Here is a 20,636-nt window from a genome sequence, read left to right as displayed (position 1 = left end):
GGTCTGGAGCACAAGTCCTGTGAGGAGCGGCTGGGAGAGCTGGAGGTGCTCAGGCTAGGGAAAAGGAGGCTCAGGAAGAACTTTACCACTTCTAAAACTGCCTGAAATGTGGGTATGGCCAGGGCAGATTGATCTCTTCTCCCTGGAAACCAGCAATAGGACAAGAGGCCAGAGCCTTAAGCTGCAGGAGGGGAGGTTTAGGTTGGACATCAGGGGCAATTTCTTCTCTGCAAGGCTGGAGTCACCGTCCCTGGAGCTATTTAAGGGATGACTGGACGTAGCACTCACTGCCCTGGTCTCTCTGACATGGTGGGGTTTGGCCACAGGCTGGCCCGGACGAGCCGAGGGCTTTTCCCGGCCAGTCTGTGACCCTGTGGGTCCTCCCAGGCGCCAGGGGGCGCCATGCCGCCCGTCCGCCCCTAGTGACGCACTTCTCTGCCGCGTGACCATGACGGCGCTGCCACGCGACGCGGCGCGGCGCGCTCCGAGCCTCCCCCGGAAGCGCCGCCCCGCTCCCGGCGTTCCGCCGCGCTCCGGGCGCCGCTCCCGGCCCGTCCCGGCCCGGCCGCCCATCCCGCCGCTGGCAGCATGCTGGAGCCGCCGCCCGCGGAGCCGCCGCCCGCGGGCAGGGACGTGCGGGACCGCCTCAGTCTCTGGGACCGCCGCCCGCAGCCCACCGCGCCGCTCAGCGAGCGGCAGACCGACTCGGTGCTGGAGCTGAAGGCGGCGGCCGAGAATCTGCCGGTGCCTGCCGAGGTGAGGCGGCGGCGCTGCCCGGCCCGGAGGGGCGGAAGGCGGGAGCGAGGGCGGGAGTGGCCGCGGTGCCACGTCGCCAGGCGGGCGGCGGTGACGGCCCAGACCGGCTGGGCCTGCGGGGCCGCGGCCGCTCCCGGGCTTCAGGGGGCTCAGCCGCGTCCCCAGCCTCCCCCCGCCCTCGGGAGGGCTCGCTCTCTGGGAGCCTTCCCGAGGAGCCTCCTGCCGCCCGCCCGCCCTGCCTGGCAGGAGTTTGTGGGGCAGCGGTGGGAGCTTTCCCCTGAGAATCCGCGGGCTTTCTCTGCCCGCCCTCGCTGCTTCCCTCGGACCACCGGCATTTGCCCTGGTAAAGTTGAGAACTTTAGTCGTGAAGTTCATTCTTTTGGTCTTAAATTGATCGTTACTAATGCACAGCTGCTGGCGCCGACGTTGTTTCCTGGTACGAATTGCAGGCTCTCGATTGAAGTGAGGAAAGCCAGAAATAGGGATAAAAAGCTTAATAATTTGTCAGCACCATAGAGGACGTGGTTTCCCACCGTGCAAAATTCCAAACTCTGAAAAGGTGATTATTTATGAATGCTCCCTTGTTGGCAAAGGGAGGTAGAATAGAGTGCTTGCATTCCTAAGTGCACTTTTCAGGAGAGGGTTTGTATTTAAACAGGGTCGTAGTGTAAGATACAGTGCCATAAATTCAAGAAAGCTTGCTCTCAGCAAGTTTCTGAAAGCTCAGAACTGCAAAAGAGAGAGTGTAAAGCAATTCCTTCCTCAAATGCACCTGTTTCATTTAATCCTTCCTGGTTGCTTTTTTTTGTGTGAGCAGAATGCAAAAAGTAAATATTGGCAGGCATCCAAAGTGATTGTAGAAGGATGTCCTGATAACAGAGGATGTTTTTAAGGGTCTAAACCAGCTTTGCAACAAGGCAGGTTCTGTATTTGCCAGTGAGAACAGCAGCAAAGCCAAGACATTGAGTTCATCAGAGACCTGGGACAGTGTTGTCTCAGCTGTCCTGAAACAGCAGGCTCTGATGGATTCACCTTTCCCTCTGTATTAGACACCAGGGAAACCCTGGCTGCCCTGCTGGGGTCAGCCCTGTTTTGGGGGCAGGGTGGAGAGGTGAGTTGGACAATGTATGGCCATCTGTTTTTTTCTCAAATAGTTGAAATATTGATGGCTCTTTTTCTGTCGGACTAATGTTACCAGGCAGGGAATATTTTACTAAGTGAGTTGTTTTCTAGAGAGATACCAGTTTGTAGTTAAGCAGTGTTTTCTGGTTTTTCCCTACTGATGTTCTCAGGAAACATACAATTCATCATCATGTAATTGAAGAAGGTATTAGTTAAATGTATATAATAGTATTTTTCTTCTTGAATTAATTTCTTCCATATAGGCTAATTAATAGTCTCTGATCATGCCTAAATACAACTTATCTCAAGTTAATTTTTTCCATGTTTTTCTTGCTTAAACAAAATAATTGTGGCTAAAAAATAATTCCTGTTCAGCAGAGCTATTCCTTGTCTTCTGAATAAATTATGTCAGCAGTCTTGAATTTTCCTTGAATGTCTGGCAAAAAACCCTGACAGTTCCTGTGTGGTGTTTCTAAATATATGGATGTTGTAGTTGTTGGTGTGTTGGACTCAGTGATCTCAGAGGTTTTTTCTAAACTTAATGTTTCAGTGATTATCATATTGATAGGTAAAATGTCCATTGCATTTATTTCTTCAAAAGTAGATGCCTGTAATTTTCTCATCTTACTGCTTTGTATTGCTTTATAGTTGAGCTGCACATATGAAGGGATTCTCAGTGAGTTATCTGACCAAAGTTTGTGGTGTTTTGTGAGCAGCTGCCCATCGAGGACTTGTGCAGCCTGACATCCCAGTCGCTGCCTGTTCTGCTGACAGCTGCGGTGCCAGAATCCACAGAGGATGTCCTTTTGAAGGGGTTTGCAACACTAGGGATGGAGGATGAAAGAATTGAAACAGCACAGCAGGTAAGTGAATGACCTCCAAGATGCAGTGATCTTCAGAGAATTCTGTTAGTTTCTGTGTGTCTTGCCTAGCTTTTGGTGGGTTTGCTAAACCTTTTGGGCTATTTTCAAGATGTATAAGGGTGAACCTGGGGGGAAAACAACACTGAAGTCTTAGCTCTGAAGTGACAGGTACTTTTTGCATTTGAAGTGGAATCTAATGTGAGAATAAGGCACCCTGTCAGTAAAGTGGTGTTGCTTTTGAAGTAGAAGAACACACACTATCTAATGTGATACACTTGTTCTTTGGCAAATAAAGCCAGATGAAGTCCAGTCTTTACCATTTTAACTCAGTGAAGGAATACAATGGAGTATTTCAGTTGGAAGGGACCCTCAGTGTGGAATTAGTTTCCTAAATTAATAACTGAATTCTGAAACAGCTCTGTTTTCAACAAAAGCTCATCTTCATTTCATAGATCATAGATTTAATTTTTTTTTAATTGATTGCATGTGATAATCTATATTGTTCACACCATAAAATCTCTTCTAGTTCTTCTCCTGGTTTGCTCAGGTGCAAACACAGATGGATCAAGATGAAGGTGCCAAGTATAGGTACGTGCTCTTCCTCAGTTCTTTTCACTCTAAGCAGTTCCACCCTTGAAGGACTTCATCTTGTCCATTAATGTTACCATGTGTTCACATTCAGCTGGCGGGGAGTGGGCTAATGTGTTGGAGCAGCTGAGGCTTTCCAAGGCTGTGTGCCTCACTCCCAAAGGCCATTGCCCAAGTGGCAGAGCAGTTAAGGGAATGCACATTTCCTTCTGAACTGCCCAGTGTATTTAGACAGATGGAGATTAGTTTTGGCTTACAGACAGGGCTGTAGACAAAGGCAGTCTAAGAGCTTTCCTATGATTTTTCAATTGCTGTCATCCTCTGAGGGTGAGACTGTGTAACCAGATGTGGCTGGTGGTCATTTCTGTTCTCACCATTTGGCTCACCAGTGACTGTGGTTGTCATTCTGTATCTTCATTCCCTGCATTCCTTGACACTTTGCTCGACTCTCGTTTTGAGTCTTGCCATTCTCATCTGCTTTTGTGTAACTGACTTTTCCATCAGGTTCAGAAGAACCCCTTCCCACTGACTTTGACAGTTACTCCTTGGGAATCTGAAGTACAGCTGAATGGCTTAGCTAGATCTGCTCGTGGCTTTTATAGAAACTGGCTTCTGTTTTGAGACTTCTCAAACGCCCTTGGCCACAAGGGGATGCTGCTGTAGTCCCTCTTCTGTTTTTCCTCTGCTTTTCTTTGGGCTGTTTCTTTCTCTTTTGCTCTGACATTTGAGGACGTGACTTTTCTTAAAAGCAGAGGGTGAGGCATATACTGATCCTGTGACCTGATCATTAAGAACCTAAAAGGAGTAGCAGGCTTGCCCTTTGTCAGTTGGCATGTTTGTAATGGTGCACACAGGTGCTTAAGTGTGCCATGGATGCACAATGCTTTGTAGGATGGCCAGTGTGCTGCTGTCTGCAGGAGGCCAAAGGTGCAGAAGGAGAATGAATAATTTCTTTGCCTGTTGCACATGGATACAGGGAATTGCGTTACTTGCAGCTTTGTACATGGTAAAGTAGAACTCTGAAGTTTTAGCTGACATCCAAGAGTAATTAATTTTTTATATGCTTTAGATAAGCTGAATGCTTGGCATAACATCTAGTTATTATTTAGAGTTTTTGTCTGCATTGAGCCTTGGACAAATCTGATGACATTAGACACCGGATCTATTTCATATAAGCCTCTTTCAATTCTCACAGTAAGTTTTGAATCCTCAAAATAATTTCAGCTACTTCAGGAGAGCAAAAGTAATTTCTAAATGGAAATAGAAGAGACCCAAATCAACACACCTGCAAGGCAGGTAGAATTTGGCTGCTGCAGAAGTCAGTGTGTTTGTGCTGCCCATCTAGACAGTATTCACATGCTCCAGACCAGCTGTGGTGCAAGCTGCTGCTTTCTAGGTAGGCTTGCTATAGGGAATGTCAGGGAATTGGAATGGCTATTCCAGACCCTTCAGCTCTGTTATTTCTGAGATAATGAAACATCTGGTTATTGTGAACTCTTGCTTGATGCAAGTGATCTCCTGTTTCTAGAAGGAGAAAAGTGGTGTCAGTGTCCCTGCAGGCAGCTGGATTTGCAAATACAGAAAGGGAAATTTTACTTCTGTTATCTGTTGATTCTCTTTTTTCTAGACAGATGAGGGATTACTTGTCTGGCTTTCAGGAGCAGTGTGATGCTATCTTGAATGATGTGAATAGTGCCCTTCAACACCTGGAGTCACTGCAAAAACAGTATCTTTTTGTGTCCACAAAGACAGGAACGCTGCATGAGGCCTGTGAACAGCTTTTGAAAGAGCAGGTAATCTTTGATGGAAGGATTACTGGGAACTGCTAAGTCATCTTAAATGACAGTTTCTTTTTCTTGGGCTGGGAAAACATGTGAGCTGTGGTAACAATACATCCGTTTGCTTTGGACCTAATTTTTTGGGAATGTTTCTCCTGAAACTGGGGTGTCAGGCTCTGCAGTCAAATATTCAGTATGTGTCAATATATGCTTTAATGAAGAAAGTTAGCTGAGGAGAGTTTTTGTAACTGATGCCTGCCTGACAAGTGCAAACTATAGTGGAATTAATAATTCATATCATTTGCAGAAATATTTTGAGCTGCTTTCTGCAAGATCCTTAAAGTTGGGATCTTATTTCCCAGATACTTTTTTTTTCCTGATGAACTGATGTAACAGTGATACAATGAATGTTTTTTTTTCATAGTCAGACTGGATAAGAGACAACTTTTTAAAACTCCAATCCTGAGATACACAATTTTTACAATTCTTTGTAATACTGATGGCAGCACTGCTGTCTTTATGCAGCATTGTCTGTGAGATACTGACAAACCTGTAGTACATATTATTTTAAATACACTACTGAAAATAATGTGTCTGGCAGAAGAGCAAGAGAGCACTGGTGTATTCTGCATCTTATGTTGTACTTAATTAGTTGCGAGTTACTTGGAGCTATTGAACAATGGTGTGTGCTGAAAGCTAAAAGGGAGGCTTAATAATTTTATACACACACGTGTGTGTGTGTATATATGCATATATATTTAAACCACTTGCTAGGTTGATGATTTTCTTTTATTTCTTGTTTCTTTAATAGTCAGAACTTGTTGACCTGGCTGAAAACATCCAGCAGAAACTTTCTTACTTTAACGAGCTGGAAAATATCAACACTGTAAGTATTATTTAATTGTTAATAGTCTTAGGAAACAAAAGTTTACCGGTCTGTTGAACTTAGTCACCAACAGTAATGTGCTTAGATTCCTTACAATGATGCTTTGTCTTGTTTCCCAAAGAAATTGAATTCCCCTACGCTGTCCGTGAACAGTGAAGGATTCATTCCCATGCTGGCTAAGCTTGATGATTGTATTGCATATATTTCATCACATGTAAGTCATTCTGTATTTTTGGTTAAAATGTTACAACTATGTAATTTTTTTCCCCCCTATAAAAAGTTTTCTGTGCCAAATACAGGAAGAAGTTAAGGATGGTAAGAAATTTTTAGTGAATATACTTATTATTCTGCTTATTTTTTTGTAAAATACTTCTTTTAGTTTGTACAAGCTGGCTAGTTATGTATTTTAAGTTTTGATAAATTTTTGACTCTTACTCTTTCTATTTTAAATGGATGTTTTTCTTTCTTTCAGCCAAATTTTAAAGACTATCCTGTATATTTGACGAAGTTTAAACAATGCCTTTCTAAAGCTATGCACCTTATCAAGACATACACTGTGAATACACTACAGAACCTCACAACCCAGTTAATGAAAAGGGTAAGGTGAACCAGCAAGTGGGGAGTGGAGCTGTACTGAAATGTCTATTATAACATCAAAGACTTCTCTTTTTATTTTTTTTTTGAAAGTGGGATGTGTCAGCAGATTTTTTTGAAAATAGGTCAATGCAAACACTATGGTGTTTGTGTAGGTTGTCCAATACTCAGCCAAGCATGACAGAGACCTAGTGATCCAAAAGATTTAAAAGTAGTAATAATTAAAAAATGATGGAAATTGAAGAAGATGAAGTCAGTGAATTGAAGTAGAGGAGCAGTAAGCTAGTGAAAGCCAGGGATGGATGAAGGACTGTGTTAGAGACACCAGATGGCCAGACAGTTGCTTTCCTGAACCAGAGTGTGCACTGAAGCTCTGAACTGTCTGTTGGTGTGTTGCCAAATGGGGAAGGTACACAAGAGAAAGAGGTACTGTGCTGTTTTATTTTGGAGGTAGATTGCTTTGGAGACAGAGAGAGATTAAAATGAATACTTGAAAAAAGTGTACAGGAGCTGGATGGTAATTGTAAAGCACAACTCCAAGTTCATACCATGATCATTTTAGTATTACATTCTGGTAAGTATTCTTGGGTGCTCTTGGTCATGTATGTTCATTTATTCTGCGGTGTTTTGTGTAGCTGCAGATAACAACTGTGCCAGTTTCCCATTAGTTTTGCCAGTATTTTTTGTTTCAGTTTAAAGTTTTGACAGTGATGCTAGAGTGTCCCAGGGAAGAGACACCCTGTCCAGATATTTACTCCCTTTCTCTCCAGGGAGATGTAGGCATAAATGTGAGCAGGTAGGTTTTTAAGGTCTCATTAAAATGTTGGTAGTCTCATGCTGCAATATTCTGGCAGAGCAGAAGAGAGAGAGGAATGTCTCTTCCTATGCACTTTGATTCCTTCTCCAAATAATTGTTGTGCACCTTGTGCTCAGTTTTATTACAGGCAGACTTGGTGTCCTGAGGGATAATAAGTGAAACTGAAAGATGCTAGAATTGAGAACTGGCACACCAAAAAGAAGGGAATTTTAGGCAGTGTTCATGGAAACTTGTGGAAGAGTACTCGTGAAGTGAAGATCTTGGTTAAGTGGCATTGAACATTTTTTGTGTTTGGTACAAAACTAGGTTTTATTAAAAAAGGTATCATAGCTTGTTTTGATGCCAGTGGATTGCCCTAACTGAGCTGAATTTAAACAAAATTGAACATCTCTGATAATAAGCATGTCTACAGAAAGAAGTGCATTATCTAATTTCTGAATTTGAGCTGCTGCTTAGGAGTTTTAAGTCAGGAAGGATACATCTTTTAAGAGTTGGATGACCTTTTCCTTCCCATGTACCTGGGGGTTTTGTGGATATTTTGTATACTTTGAAACATTAAATGGCTCCTTCTGCTACAAGTGCAGTACTGGATCAGTGTTTTTTAGTTGTGATCAAATGTTGAGTTTTCCCATTGTAGCAGAACAAGACTGTCAGGACTGAAAAGGGACTGAGATCTGGATGTTCTTTGGTGATGCACACATGTGAGTGGAGGTTTTGATGTACATTTATAGAAGGATGATGAGGTTGCTCACAGGGATGAAAATAGGAGGTGAGGATGGTGGAGTTTTCCTGTCCCTATCATGTTTCTGAAGAAGACCATCTTTCCCTCTCACTTCAGTAGGAATAAGGGGAGGAAAGCTTGGTGTTTAAACTGGGTCTCTGCTCTGCTTTGTTAGTGCTAGAATTTGTCTTAAGTTCAAGCTGTCTGCCCCACTGGGCTGAGGGAACTGTAGGGGGAGCTGCCTCAAGACTTGATATTCGGGTTGTAGTTTAAATGCAAGCTGAAACTTAGCTTCTCTGCCTTGGGACCGGCAGATAAAAGGGAGATTCGTTCCATTTTAGTACTACATGTTAAGGACCAACAATCACTACTTCTCTGGCAGGTCCAGAGAAAATTTTTGTCTCTAATGGAGAATGTCATAATTACTGAAAATGTTCCTTTTCCTGTAGAGTCTGTTGGATGAAACGCTTGGTTTGGGTTTTGTTCTTCCATCTGACTTTCAATTCTGAAGCCAGCGTGCCTTTGTTGGTAGGAAGTGGCAAAGAGCTGTTTCACTGGAAGCATAAGCATAAACAGCTAATACCCTGTTTTAGAGCCTAATTATCTCAGCCATTATATACTAGAAACCAAATATAGGATTTTGCTTTTTAACCAATTACTCATCTCTTCTTTCAGGATCCTTCAGCTGTGCCAAATTCTGACAATGCCTTCACGCTGTTTTATGTCAAATTCAGAGCAGCTGCTCCCAAAGTCAGAGTAAGTAGCTGCTAACTACCTTTTAAAAAGGAAGTTATGAAAATGAGGCTTGAATTTATTAGTGTGAATGCAGGGATTGCATATTGTGCAAGTGTGAATGTCCAAAGATTGCATATTGTATCCATGGAAAAATACTACAAACTGTTTTCCAATTACTACAAAAAAGTAATTTACTGATAATATTTCTTTCTCTGTTTTTTTTTGAGTAGACTCTTATTGAACAAGTAGAGCAAAGATCTGAAAAAATGCCAGAGTGAGTATGTCTACATAATTAATCTTCAACAGTTATGAGTTTTGAAAATATTTACTTTTGTTTAAGTACTGTTAAACACATTATTTGTTTAGAAGAAAGTTTTAAAAATTGAAATTTGAAATTACATAGACCTAAAAGAGGGTATTAGAATGCATTTTAGGTGTGCCAGAAAATGATCTTCAGGATTCAGTTACTGTTTTAATTTCTTGGCTAGGTATCAGCAAGTTCTCAATGAAATCCATCAATGTTACCTTGACCAGCGGGAGCTTTTGCTTGGTCCAAGTATCGCTAGCACTGTTACAGAATTAACCAGCCAGAATAACAGAGATCATTGTGCTCTGGTAGGTAAAGTAGTCATGTGTTGTGAAGGTTTTGTCATGTTTTAATCCTCTCTCCTCCAGGAAAAAGGAACTTACTTAATTCAGTAATTTACATGCAGAATTGTTACTGTTGTCTGTGAGTTTGAATCATTAACATTCTACTAATATTTTCAAGACATACATGTTTTGTTTCTGAAAAGACTCTACCCTGTTACAAACCTCACAGAGGGGGAAGGATAAAAAATAAGCATAAAATGTGGTTTCTTAAATTTCAGAAACAAAAAAGGGACAGAAGTTGTACAGTGAGCTTTTATTTGGCTAGTAACATCTTTTCAGCCTGTAGTCTTAGAGTTCATCTCATTGCTTTTGAATTTTACCAACCTTCAGTTTAATTGTAGCTGTAATAATCACAACACAGTATATAATACATAGTAATCATATCTATAATATCTCTTTTGATACTGATGCAAGGAAAAGAATTAATAATCAAGTATTTGTATTTCTGTGAATACAGGTACGAAGTGGTTGTGCCTTTATGGTCCATGTATGCCAGGATGAACACCAGCTTTACAATGAGTTCTTCACAAAACCAACACCAAAACTGGAGTAGGTGGTAGATGCTGGTTTTGTTTACTGTATTTAGTGTGTTGTGATGTAGCAGACAATATTTTGTGGCAAACAGAGCTGTGTTCAAATGGTTTGGTAAGATCTAGCAAGATAAAAAACCACCTCAGTCACTTCTAGCATCAGAATTTGATATTCTTTCGTTTTCTTCTTTCTGCAACAAAGCTGATAGTTCCCATTCTCCATAAATAATCTTTGCAAATGCTCTGTAGATAGTCTGAAAGAAGTAAAGATATTCAGGTTCTTTGAAAATAGCTGTAGAAGTCTAGAGCTCTCAGCCGGTTTTGTACAGCCTGTTTTGCACAGCCTGTTGCACTAGTGCTTTCATTTGCGTCAGTCTGAAATTAGGCTGATGAACTCCAGCTACTTTTCTGGAAGGATTTAATGAGCTGCCCTTACTGTCAAGGAATATTTGCACGTTGCCTGTATTTGGGCTGAACAGAAGTCAGGGTAGTGGATGCCTGACAAGAACAGTGTCCCAGTCTCCCGTGCCTAAACCTAAAAGAGGAACAGGATGCTGCTTCACACAGTAATTGCAATGTAAAAGTATTGTTGAGTTTTTTACAACAGACCTGTAATGGTAAAGCATTTGAATAGATTATGGCCCTCCTCCAGTTTTTTGGTATGGTTTAGTATTGATACTTGATTTTGAAATTTGGGTAGGTCATGTTCCCTTGCTATAAAGTTCCTAACTTAAGTGTAAGTTCCTATTAGTGTAAGTCTAACTTATTAATGACTAAGCAAGACACTGGTTTTGAGTGTTGCAATGTTTTAAATTGAGTGCAGCTAAAGTTATACAAGTGTGTAACCTGAAAAAAAGACCGCCCAGTACCCTCCCCATCCTTTAAAGCTAAAGGGAAGCCAAAACTGCATAAAGCCTCACTAGAGATAAACTATAGTGCCAGAATAGGCCCAGTCTTTTCTGAAGAATTGTGGTCTCGTGTGGGGCATGCTCAGAATTGAGGTGACTGAAATAAATTTGCTTAAGAATCAGTTTAGCTATCTCAGTCCAAATCCTGGACTAAACATCCCTGATTGAAATCAAGTGTAAAATGTTGTTCAGCCAGAAATCTTGTCACTAGTGCTATTCACACCAAGAATGATAATAGACTTCTGTTTTTTTTTTAATTTTGATGGAATGTAATTACCTCATTTCCTAAGAACTTACTTCCTTTTTTTTTGCCTACATCTAGATAAAATATTTTTTAAAAATGTTTCAAATAGTAGCTACTTTATTAGGTTTCTCTTAGCGTAATGTATGGCCTCCTTTTCTGCACTGCTAAGGTGCTCTGAAGAAATTACAGCCAGGTGTCTATGTAGAGATAAGGGTTTACCAAAATTCTACCCAAGAGTAGAGATCTGAGATTGAGTATTATACTTAACAATAAGGCTGGGGAAACTTTCTTTTTTGTTTCAGCTTTTAACATGGAGAGTTAGTGTTTTATCAAGTTGCTTATAGTGCTATAGGATGCAAAGGAAGAGGCTTCAAAATGTTTCTTCTGAGTATTCTTTCATAAGCATTTTTGTTCCCTGTCTGAGGAACTGAAGTGTCATTGTCCTATTAACAGACATTTTTTGTGAATTTGAAAAAAAACAAATTGTGCAGTAAACTCAGTATCTTTATCACACTGTGGTTACTTCAATGTTCTTGATGTTTATATTTCCAACTCTAACTGGGAAATTACTTGAATTTTCAGCTTCTAGCAATAGCATTAGTGCATAATATGTGATTAGTGAGGGGAGCATTGAGAATGGCAAAAATATCTAGAGTGAGTGCTTTGGTGTCTTAACCAAGATATGCATCACTTTGAACATGAAAGAAAAAAATCCATTGAAGTTGGATTTCTTCAATGGATACAGTGGTGTGCCACTGCAGTGATATCGTAACTTCAGTTAGATTGGAAAGTGTGCTCTGAGATGTTGGTAGCTATGACAGAAAACATTACCGAGCTTCTCCTCCTGCGTCCCTCTTTGTGTGGTCCTGACTCTGTTGAATCCTTGCAATCAGATGAGCCTTTTCTCAAGGGAAAATTTGGGTTATGATTCTGAGCTCAGCAGGAGCATTTTTTTGCACAGAAGCCAAGTAAACCAGGTTGCAGCGTCTTGCCTTTGTGACAGGTTGGGTTGTTGGTTGGTTTGTATAGATTTTTTTTGTTTATTTGGGCTTTTTAAATTTTATTTTAAATTTTATTAAAAGCTGTAACTCCATTTTTGAGCAGCTGTTATGTCACATCTTTTAAAAGGAAAACTTTTCCTACTTTGTAGGAAATAGTGGGTTTATGTTTTAAACAGCCTTGTCTGAAGGTCTTCTATGACACCTTTTTTCTCTCCCCCCTTTCAAAAATCTTTGCCACAAAATAATTTATGTTTGTGATAAAATTTTCTTTTGCTTTTTGGGGATCCTGAAAGTATTTTGCTTTGTTTTTTCTTTCTTCTTAGTGAACTCTTGGAGAAGTTGTGTCTTTCATTGTATGATGTCCTGAGGCCAATGATCATCCATGTCATTCACTTAGAGACACTTTCTGAGCTCTGTGGGATTCTCAAAAATGAGATGCTTGAGGATCATGTACAGAACAATGGTAACTCATAGATTAAAGATTATTGTTTTTAAGTGTCTTCTTAACTGATAAAATTGTTTAATTGCATAGTCAGAAATTCTAGATGCTTATTTCTTTCTAGTGGATCTTAACCTAATCTCATATTTGACATGTTTATGCAAAATTAATTATGCTTTTTCATTTATAGTGAAGGTCTGTATATTTGGGTCTGTGCATAGCATCATTTTAAGTAATATACTGATGTTAGTCATGTTTTCTCTAGATTGTACGAATGCTAGCAAGCATCCACCCCATGTATATACATGCACCAGGGTTGATTTAAGTTAACTGTGTAAATTAACGAACTGCTTCACTTGGCCCTGCTACTGCATCATCCATGTAGAGCTTTCTGCATAATGATCATAAAGGAATGAAAACTGATTTTTTTTTTTTCAATTCTCCTTAATGTCACATTTCCCAGATTAGAAATTGTAACTTTGGCAGAGGAGTAAAGCAGCAGTGTAGATTTTGGAGTTTTTTAAGTATGCAGAGTCTAAAGTCTCATAGGAGTGAGCCGACAGGGTGTCTCATTTCATAATATGACCAGTGCATTATGGAATCTTTTCACAGTCTTTATTGCACCAGGCAGTAAATAGAAATCATCCTTGATACTTGGTACTTTGTGATATACTTGGTATATCACCCAGTGTAGCTCCTGGTCTCTGAAGCTATGCCAGTAATCATGAAGAATTTTTCACTTTCCTGGAAGTATAATTGTAACACTGTTGGGAATTGGAAAAAACTTGCTGACGTAATCTTTTGGCTTATCATAAGAAGTGTCTTACTATTACTTAAATTTGGCCTGATACAATAACTCTTAAGTTTGATGTGAGCTGCATTGGTTTAGCTGTTTTTATCAGCTCCCAACAGTCACACCACGGGTATTGGCTGTGATGGAACCAAAGCCACCTTGCTTTGTTGTTCCCATCAAAATTCCACTGAATGTACCCAGGTCTGAAATAATTAGAACCCTTAATTCTAGCAAGGCATCTGATGTCATCAGTGTGAGGTTGCATTTTCATAGCGTAATGAAAATCTGGGGAGCCAGAGCAACTGCAGCATGGGGTTCAGTAATTCCTTGTTTGTCACAAATTTGTCTGCATGCTGCTGTTCCAAAAATACCCTGACTCCATCTGCAGCAAGCCAGGTTTTTATGGTCCTATATGTGATACTTCAGACTTGTGTTTCAATAAGCTAGTTTTGTCATTAACAGTTTTTGCCTGTTCTTACCTTTGTCAGCTGAACAACTGGGTGCATTTGCAGCTGGTGTCAAGCAGATGTTGGAAGATGTGCAGGAGCGCCTTGTCTATAGGACGCACATTTACATTCAGACTGACATCACCGGCTACAAGCCCGCGCCGGGCGATCTCGCCTATCCTGACAAGCTGGAAATGATGGAGGTACAGCCTCAGCTTTTTCACTGTCCTTGACTTTGTACATGCAGTGTAGGTGCAGTACAGTGCTTTGCAGCTTGGGTTTCCCTGTTCTTAGGTGTATTTAGTGTTACTGGCATTTTTAAATTGACACCTGCTGATTAAATTATGGCCCTGAACTAGATGTCAATGTTTTATGTCAAACTTAGTGACAATGGCAGTAGTTCTCACAGTTAACAGTTTTATCAAAACTTAAAGCTTCTGAATTTTTATTTACATTTACATTACCTATGTAAGTAATAGGTATTACCCAATGTATTTTCTAGTTGAGCTGGAATTGAAGAGATGCTTTAGACAGTCCCAGTTAGCTGCAAGTTTGTTTTAAGAATTACTGATCAACTAGCTTTTGGTAGGCATGTGTGTACCCTGTGCTCAGGCAGTGTGAGAGGGAGACTTGCTTTAGATAATTTAACATGTTAGCAATGGCTTCCAGAAGCCCTTTTTAAATTCTTATCAGTATTAGCCATTTTTTAGTCATTCCAAGCCCTTTGACTCAATGTTCCTGTTGAAATGTATCAAACTAATTCTACTTGCTTTAAAAGGTTAATGCTATATTGATGAAAGTTTCAGAATAAAACAACTCACAGAAATAAATAAATGCCCAGTGAGAAACCTTTAATGAGTTTTTGACTAGAACAAGCTACAACTGCATGAAGACTACATGGAAGCAGTAAAGCATAGTAAAGGTCCCCCTCCAAATAACTGTTGCCATTCATTTTGTAATGGGAGGCCCAAGCTGTCAAAGGACAGAGGTGACTGAGGTGGCCTTTCCAACATTGACTGGCAAGATCCAAATTTTATTGCTATATTATTCTGCTTTCCACCTAGCTGCCAGAATAGCTGGTGGTGTTTAGAAAATTGTAGGACTTAGTTCCAGCTGACCAGTTGGTAGAGAAGCTGCTGTTTGACTTCAGAATCAGAACATTACTTATAAAAAATACAGAAGCTAGTTATCTATCTGTCTGTCTGTCTTATCTCTCTCTTCACCCTCCAGCCCTTCCTCCCTCCCTAAAGTATATGTATTTTCCTGTGGGCTGAAAGACATTAATATTGTGTGACTGTGCCTTACTGGGCTCAAGTCTTGCCTGCAAACGGAAAAAACACTGTGAGAAAATTACCAGTAGTGAACTCATGTTGCTATGATATTGTCTTTATACACATACATCTAAGGCTTCTATTGTACTACAGTTTGTACTTTGGCAATTTTGTGGGATAGCCATAGGGTTTTAAACCCTGAAGCTAGTGAGTCTGTTGAGTGCATGCTCTTTGTACTGCAAGTTTAAGGACTAATAAGCATCTTCAGGCAATTGATTCTCCTCTTTGGTCTGTATGAGGCCTTATTTTCTAGCAAAGGTCCTGTGGCCCTTCAGTTAAGGAAGAGAAAGTTCATTTGAAATTGAGAAATTATGCTGCTCTTCATATGTCCTCATAAGACTTCAGTTTTTGCCTGGTTTGAGATTAATTTTGCTACTTGATTGCTTTTAAACCTCAAAACCTTGCTATTTAGAGAGACCTTCTGTCTTAGTAAATGAATTATTAAAATGTTAAAAGCAGGGGGCAGAAATGTTTCTTGTGCTGTTCTGCTCAAATATTAATGCAGTTCTTTGCCCATTTTTGCTGCCTCTTGTTGCTTTGAAGCCGACCAAGTAGTGGAAAAGGTTGAAGTGTGGAAATGTTGAGTAATGTTAGGGGAAGGCTTTTGGTTGAACTCCCACAGGGAATAAACTAGAGAGTACTTTTGGGCCATCTGCACATGTCATTATAGAAATAAAGCCATAAAAAATGATCTGTTTAAAATCCAAGTAAGTGTTGAACTGGGTTACCCTATTTTCAACTTTTCTTTTGAGGTGGCTTTATAGGTCATTATTGAGAGATCAGTAAAACAGGCAAAATGGAAAGAGCAGCGCTTTACACAGATACGTATTTATGAATCTTTATCGTATGCAATATTTCTGCCACTGTTTTGGAAACATCTGCCTATTTCTTCTAAATGTCTTTGAAACACTGGAAGCTGAGTGTAGCTGATTTCTTGTGCAATTCAGCATGCTTTTATCTGTTGTAACCAAAGCAGTGTTATGTGATATTAAAATATTATTGTGTATCTTTCTTTGCAGCAAATTGCACAGAGTTTGAAAGAGGAACAGAAGAAGCTGCCATCTGAAGCTTCATTTTCAGATGTCCGGCTAGAAGATCCCGAGTCCTGCAGCTTAGTTAAATCTGGTATGAAATACATCTCATATCGTCAAATTAATGCATAAAGCTCATGGAATGTGAGCATTCACTTGAACCATCTGTGAGAAAGTTGCATGGGTTATTTTCTTAGACAAATTCATAAGCAATTTTTAGAGGTGAGCTTTGTCTCAAAGTTTTCGTTTTGTATTTTAGATGAGAAACAGCCTGATCTTGTTCTTTTGGTGTTATTTCTTTGTACTTCAAGTACAGTCTATTATATGAAGCAACTACTTTTGCAACCAACAGCATCTATTGTACTTTGTATAAACCTGAGGTTTTGTATTCTCCACTGAAAAGTGTCCCTGCCATCAAGATATGTACTTGAGGATGCCTTTGTTTCTTAGCTGTGCTAAGATGGGAAAGGTGATTTGGTGTGTCAGGCATGTCTTTTAAATTATATGTATTTTAAATAATTCAGAATTTACTCCTTGACTTTTTAAACATGTGACCCATGTGTCTGTAAATTACAGGAAACTGGAATAAAATTTCAGTTCATTTGAGTGTTAGAAATATTTAAATTACTATTGAAGATCCATTAAGAATTTCTCCTTTTATTTTATTATTGTTCAGAGTGGTACAATGTTGTAATTTACACAGCAGCATCTTTCTCAGCTCTTTATCACTCATTTCTTGTATTCCTTTTGATTACATGGTAGTTTCTTGCTTTTGGCTTGGAAAGTCTGCAGAGGTGTTTCTAGCTGGACTCCACAAATCCCATGGAGAATGGAGTTCATCGTACTTCACCCCTGGTGTATGGAATTTGCGAGTTCTTTAAGTCTCACCTGCACTCAGGAGATGGAAGTAACCTCTATAGTCTAATTTGAAGATATGTGTCTGAGATAATTTGGATTATTTGTCCTTCAGAGGTGCCTCTCCCATTTCAGGACCTGCAGGAGTAGCTGAAGTGGCTAATAAGTGGCCTATGAACCTCAAACTGATATCATAAGATTTTACAGGCTTTCTAATTACTGTGACAATAAATTTATAGTTGCAAGAGGTAGAAAGATTTTGCTGGGTTATTTCAGATGATTTCTTCACTGATCACATAAACACAAGTGCATTTTCCATCAGCAGGTGAAACTACAAAAATTTTACTTGTTTTAAATGGTTGGTATTTGAAATCAGAGTTCTGATGCTATTGACTCAGCTGTTTCCCAGCTTGATTTAAGGACAAAATGAAAACAGACTTCTGTCTGTCAGGTGTTGTGAAAATCCATTTTGAGCCTACTGTGTTATTATGAAGGTTACCTGGGAGGAGCACTTTTTTATGTTTACAACAACCTCTTGACAAAATTGGTTTTGCTGTTATTTTTACAGTTTATAAATTATGTTTAAACCCTATATTTTTTGCAGTTGTTCAATCCGTGTAGGATTATCCCCAGCAGAAAGGAAAGAGTGAATAAATAGAATGGTTTTTTTTCCTTTTTTTTTCCTAAGCATTTCTTGTAATTCCATGATCTCTAACCATTTCTTTTTCCTCTTTTCTCCTGTGCTTTTTTTTTTTTTTTTTTTTCAGTAACTGATCATTTCAGCTGTTTAGCTGAGTGGGAATTGTGTGTTATTGGAGACATGCCTGTAACACTAACTCATTTAAAAAGGTCAAGCTGGGCCACTCCTGAAAGCAAATTCATGTCTTTCACAGGCTTGTACTCGATTCACATCAGGAATCTAGTACTGACCTGCTCAGAAAGAAAAAAAAATTAACCTGTTGGGTAAAATAAAATGTCGTATTTCTGTGTAGAAAGTATAAAATGGAATTTTGTATTACAGTCAATATTACAGTCTCCTTTGGTTGGAAGGACAGATGGGCAAGCTTTTCATATGTGTATTTTGCTTTTAAACAGGTTCAGCTGAATCCCTTAATCCCAGACATCAGAGCACAATTTCACCTGCAGATCTGCATGGAATGTGGTATCCTACTGTCAGAAGGACTCTAGTGTGTCTCTCTAAACTGTACAGATGTATAGATGTATGCAAAAATTTCTTTATATAATTTTTAAGATGAAGTTATAAAGTGTGTAGAGCATTATGTCTAAATATTTTAATACAAACTAGGAATGGACAATTACTGACCTCTAACCTCTTGGTCTTTCTGCTGCTATCTTAATGTAAAACAAACTGAGAAATTTAAGTTGTCATTTCCAAGACAATTTTATATTTGTAGAATTAGAAAAATGGCACTGATTTGTCCATCTATTGCTTTTGCTGTTAGAGAAATAATTCAGTGTCTGATGTTCAAGATACTGGTCTCACCAAAGCTGAGGAGTGAATAGGACCAGAAAAAATAGAAAGTTCTGGGTCAATTACAGGGAACGATTTTATTGCTGAAATTACTGGGTGAATGTGTTTGTGTGATGTGTCTGGTCTTAAAAATGGTGACTGTGCTGCTTCTACATTTTGGAAACGTTCTGAATTTTTTTTTGTGGCACATCTCTTCATGTTCCAAAACGTAGGAGCACATTTCGGAAGTTTAAGACAGTGAAAATCTTTATGTCTATCAGAAACAAAAGCAATGTTTACTTAACACATATTTTAAGACTTTCCCGTTAGAATCTGTTTTGTGTCACTCGCTTAACAGCATATAAGGCTGCTAAGTCTCTGAGGAAACTAATGCAAGTGTTTTTGCTTTCTGCATGTGTTGTATCTCTATTAGACACATTTAATGGATTCCAAAATATCTTTGATGTGTGTTACATAAAATTCCTGCCAAGATGCTATTACTAAAAAAGAAGCCAGAAAATACTAATGCTTTATTGCTTGAAATATCAATCCCACTAAAATAGATGATTATTTGCCCTTGTTTTTGGCTATTCCTTTGTAAATGAGGTGATTTCTGCATTGTTTGTAAGGCTTGTTTACAGTGTATCTGCACAGAGGTTAATTTAGTTTTCCCTGAGACACTGTAGCAGAACTGGTTTCCTTTGCCTGCACCCTGTGGATAGGGAACACATGAATGAAGTGGTGCTGGCAGGTCTGCGGCAGTCAGGGCTCCGTTGCAGTGCTGGTGGGAGCAAGCTGTGTTCCTATGGCTGGCTCAGCCGTAGGATCATATTGCTGCCACTTAAGGACTTGCTCCGTGTCCCCTGGGCCATGGCAGCTGTCATGTTTGTTTACTAAGCTGTCACAAATGTGAGGTAATTTGAGTCTGCCTGAGGTTAAGCTCACTCGAATGATCTCGTGTCTGTTGCAGGTGTAGCTTGCACGCACAGGTAGTTGCCCTGACACACAGAGTGCCTGGTCAGGTTACCCAGCACACACCATTCATCCTGTTGGCTCTGAATGTGTGAGGTGTCACTGACCATGTTGCTACCCAGGTGCCAATTCAGACTTACAGGGTGAGCAGGGCAGGCTTGTGTGGGTACCTGCATCCAGCCTGAGTGGTTGTAGCAAGCTTTTGTATGGGAATGCTCCATCCTGTGTCCCTGCACTTAGCCAACATGTTTGTAGCTAGTTGATCTGGAATTTAATAAGCTGGTAAACACATCATTCACGAGGTGCAACTCTTAAAATTCTGCCTAAGCTTTGCTAACACCTCTTTTGTTGGTCTTTTTTTCCTTTTCCTCTTCCCTGCAGAGGGCAGTGTTTCAGGGATTATCACAAGAGGCCTTATCTGCCTGCATCCAGTCGCTGCTGGGAGCTGCTGATTCCATCAGCAAAAACAAGGTCAGAATCTGTGCTTTGGGTATGATTTCCACAGCCCCCAGCCCCTTGTAGATCTAAAGTCACGAAGCAGTGGTTCAGAATTCTGTTAAAAATCTTAGTCAAAGCATGTTGCTCTGCCCCCAGAGACTTGATGGATTTGCCAGTTCTTAGTTTTAGTTAATGTACTACAGGGCAAAGATGGTGATTCACATGGTAGCCTGTCTGAAAAGGTGGAATACAGATCGTAGCAATCACGTTACAGGCTGCTCTAACTCATGGGAATTCAGTGACGTGATGCCTAGAGGGAAATTTTTGCTAGGGGACTTTGTATTTATTTTCACTGCCTGTTACTCTTTTCTCTTTTTCTCTGCCTCCATTGCTCGAATTTTAAAAAAATCTTTCTAACTTATGTTCACTGGGAAGAAGTTTTAAGTATTCTCTGCTCAGAACTGTATTATCAAAAGGTTTGATCTGGTGTGTTGCTCAGAATTCAAGGCAGATTCATTAAGTCATTTACGCTTTAACTGTGTTTAAGTAGTTGGAGGAAACTTTTTTTTTCCTGTCACAGTTCCTTTAAATCCTGTAGTAATTTGCTAACTCCTAACAGCCAGGAAGTGAATTAAAAAAGAAAAGTCTTAGTAGGCTAAAATTGTT

The 20,636-nt window shown here is 39.9% G+C and overlaps 1 protein-coding gene across 2 annotated transcripts in view; it reads left to right on the top strand.

The window, feature by feature from the left end:
* Positions 1–553: 553 nt before the first annotated feature.
* The window catches only part of COG3 (component of oligomeric golgi complex 3), a 30,670-nt gene continuing 10,587 nt past the window's right edge, over positions 554–20,636 (top strand). Inside the window, exons 1-17 of one of the 2 annotated variants that reach the window (XM_059839050.1) lie at positions 650–756; positions 1,206–1,315; positions 2,595–2,741; positions 3,268–3,329; positions 4,957–5,122; positions 5,919–5,993; positions 6,115–6,207; positions 6,466–6,591; positions 8,801–8,881; positions 9,091–9,134; positions 9,349–9,475; positions 9,969–10,060; positions 12,518–12,657; positions 13,915–14,075; positions 16,223–16,328; positions 18,185–18,309; positions 19,914–20,003. In XM_059839050.1, coding sequence (XP_059695033.1) covers positions 2,709–2,741; positions 3,268–3,329; positions 4,957–5,122; positions 5,919–5,993; positions 6,115–6,207; positions 6,466–6,591; positions 8,801–8,881; positions 9,091–9,134; positions 9,349–9,475; positions 9,969–10,060; positions 12,518–12,657; positions 13,915–14,075; positions 16,223–16,328; positions 18,185–18,309; positions 19,914–20,003 — 1,521 coding nt within the window. In that variant the 5' untranslated portion in view covers positions 650–756; positions 1,206–1,315; positions 2,595–2,708. Of the gene's footprint in view, positions 757–1,205; positions 1,316–2,594; positions 2,742–3,267; positions 3,330–4,956; positions 5,123–5,918; positions 5,994–6,114; positions 6,208–6,465; positions 6,592–8,800; positions 8,882–9,090; positions 9,135–9,348; positions 9,476–9,968; positions 10,061–12,517; positions 12,658–13,914; positions 14,076–16,222; positions 16,329–18,184; positions 18,310–19,913; positions 20,004–20,636 lie in introns of both variants that reach the window. The other variant, XM_059839049.1, reaches the window with a different exon arrangement.

This window comes from Haemorhous mexicanus, chromosome 2 (assembly GCF_027477595.1).
Source record: "Haemorhous mexicanus isolate bHaeMex1 chromosome 2, bHaeMex1.pri, whole genome shotgun sequence".
Taxonomy (NCBI): domain Eukaryota; kingdom Metazoa; phylum Chordata; class Aves; order Passeriformes; family Fringillidae; genus Haemorhous; species Haemorhous mexicanus.
The sequence above is the reverse complement of the archived record's forward strand: the minus strand, read 5'-3'. Positions and strand labels throughout refer to the sequence as shown.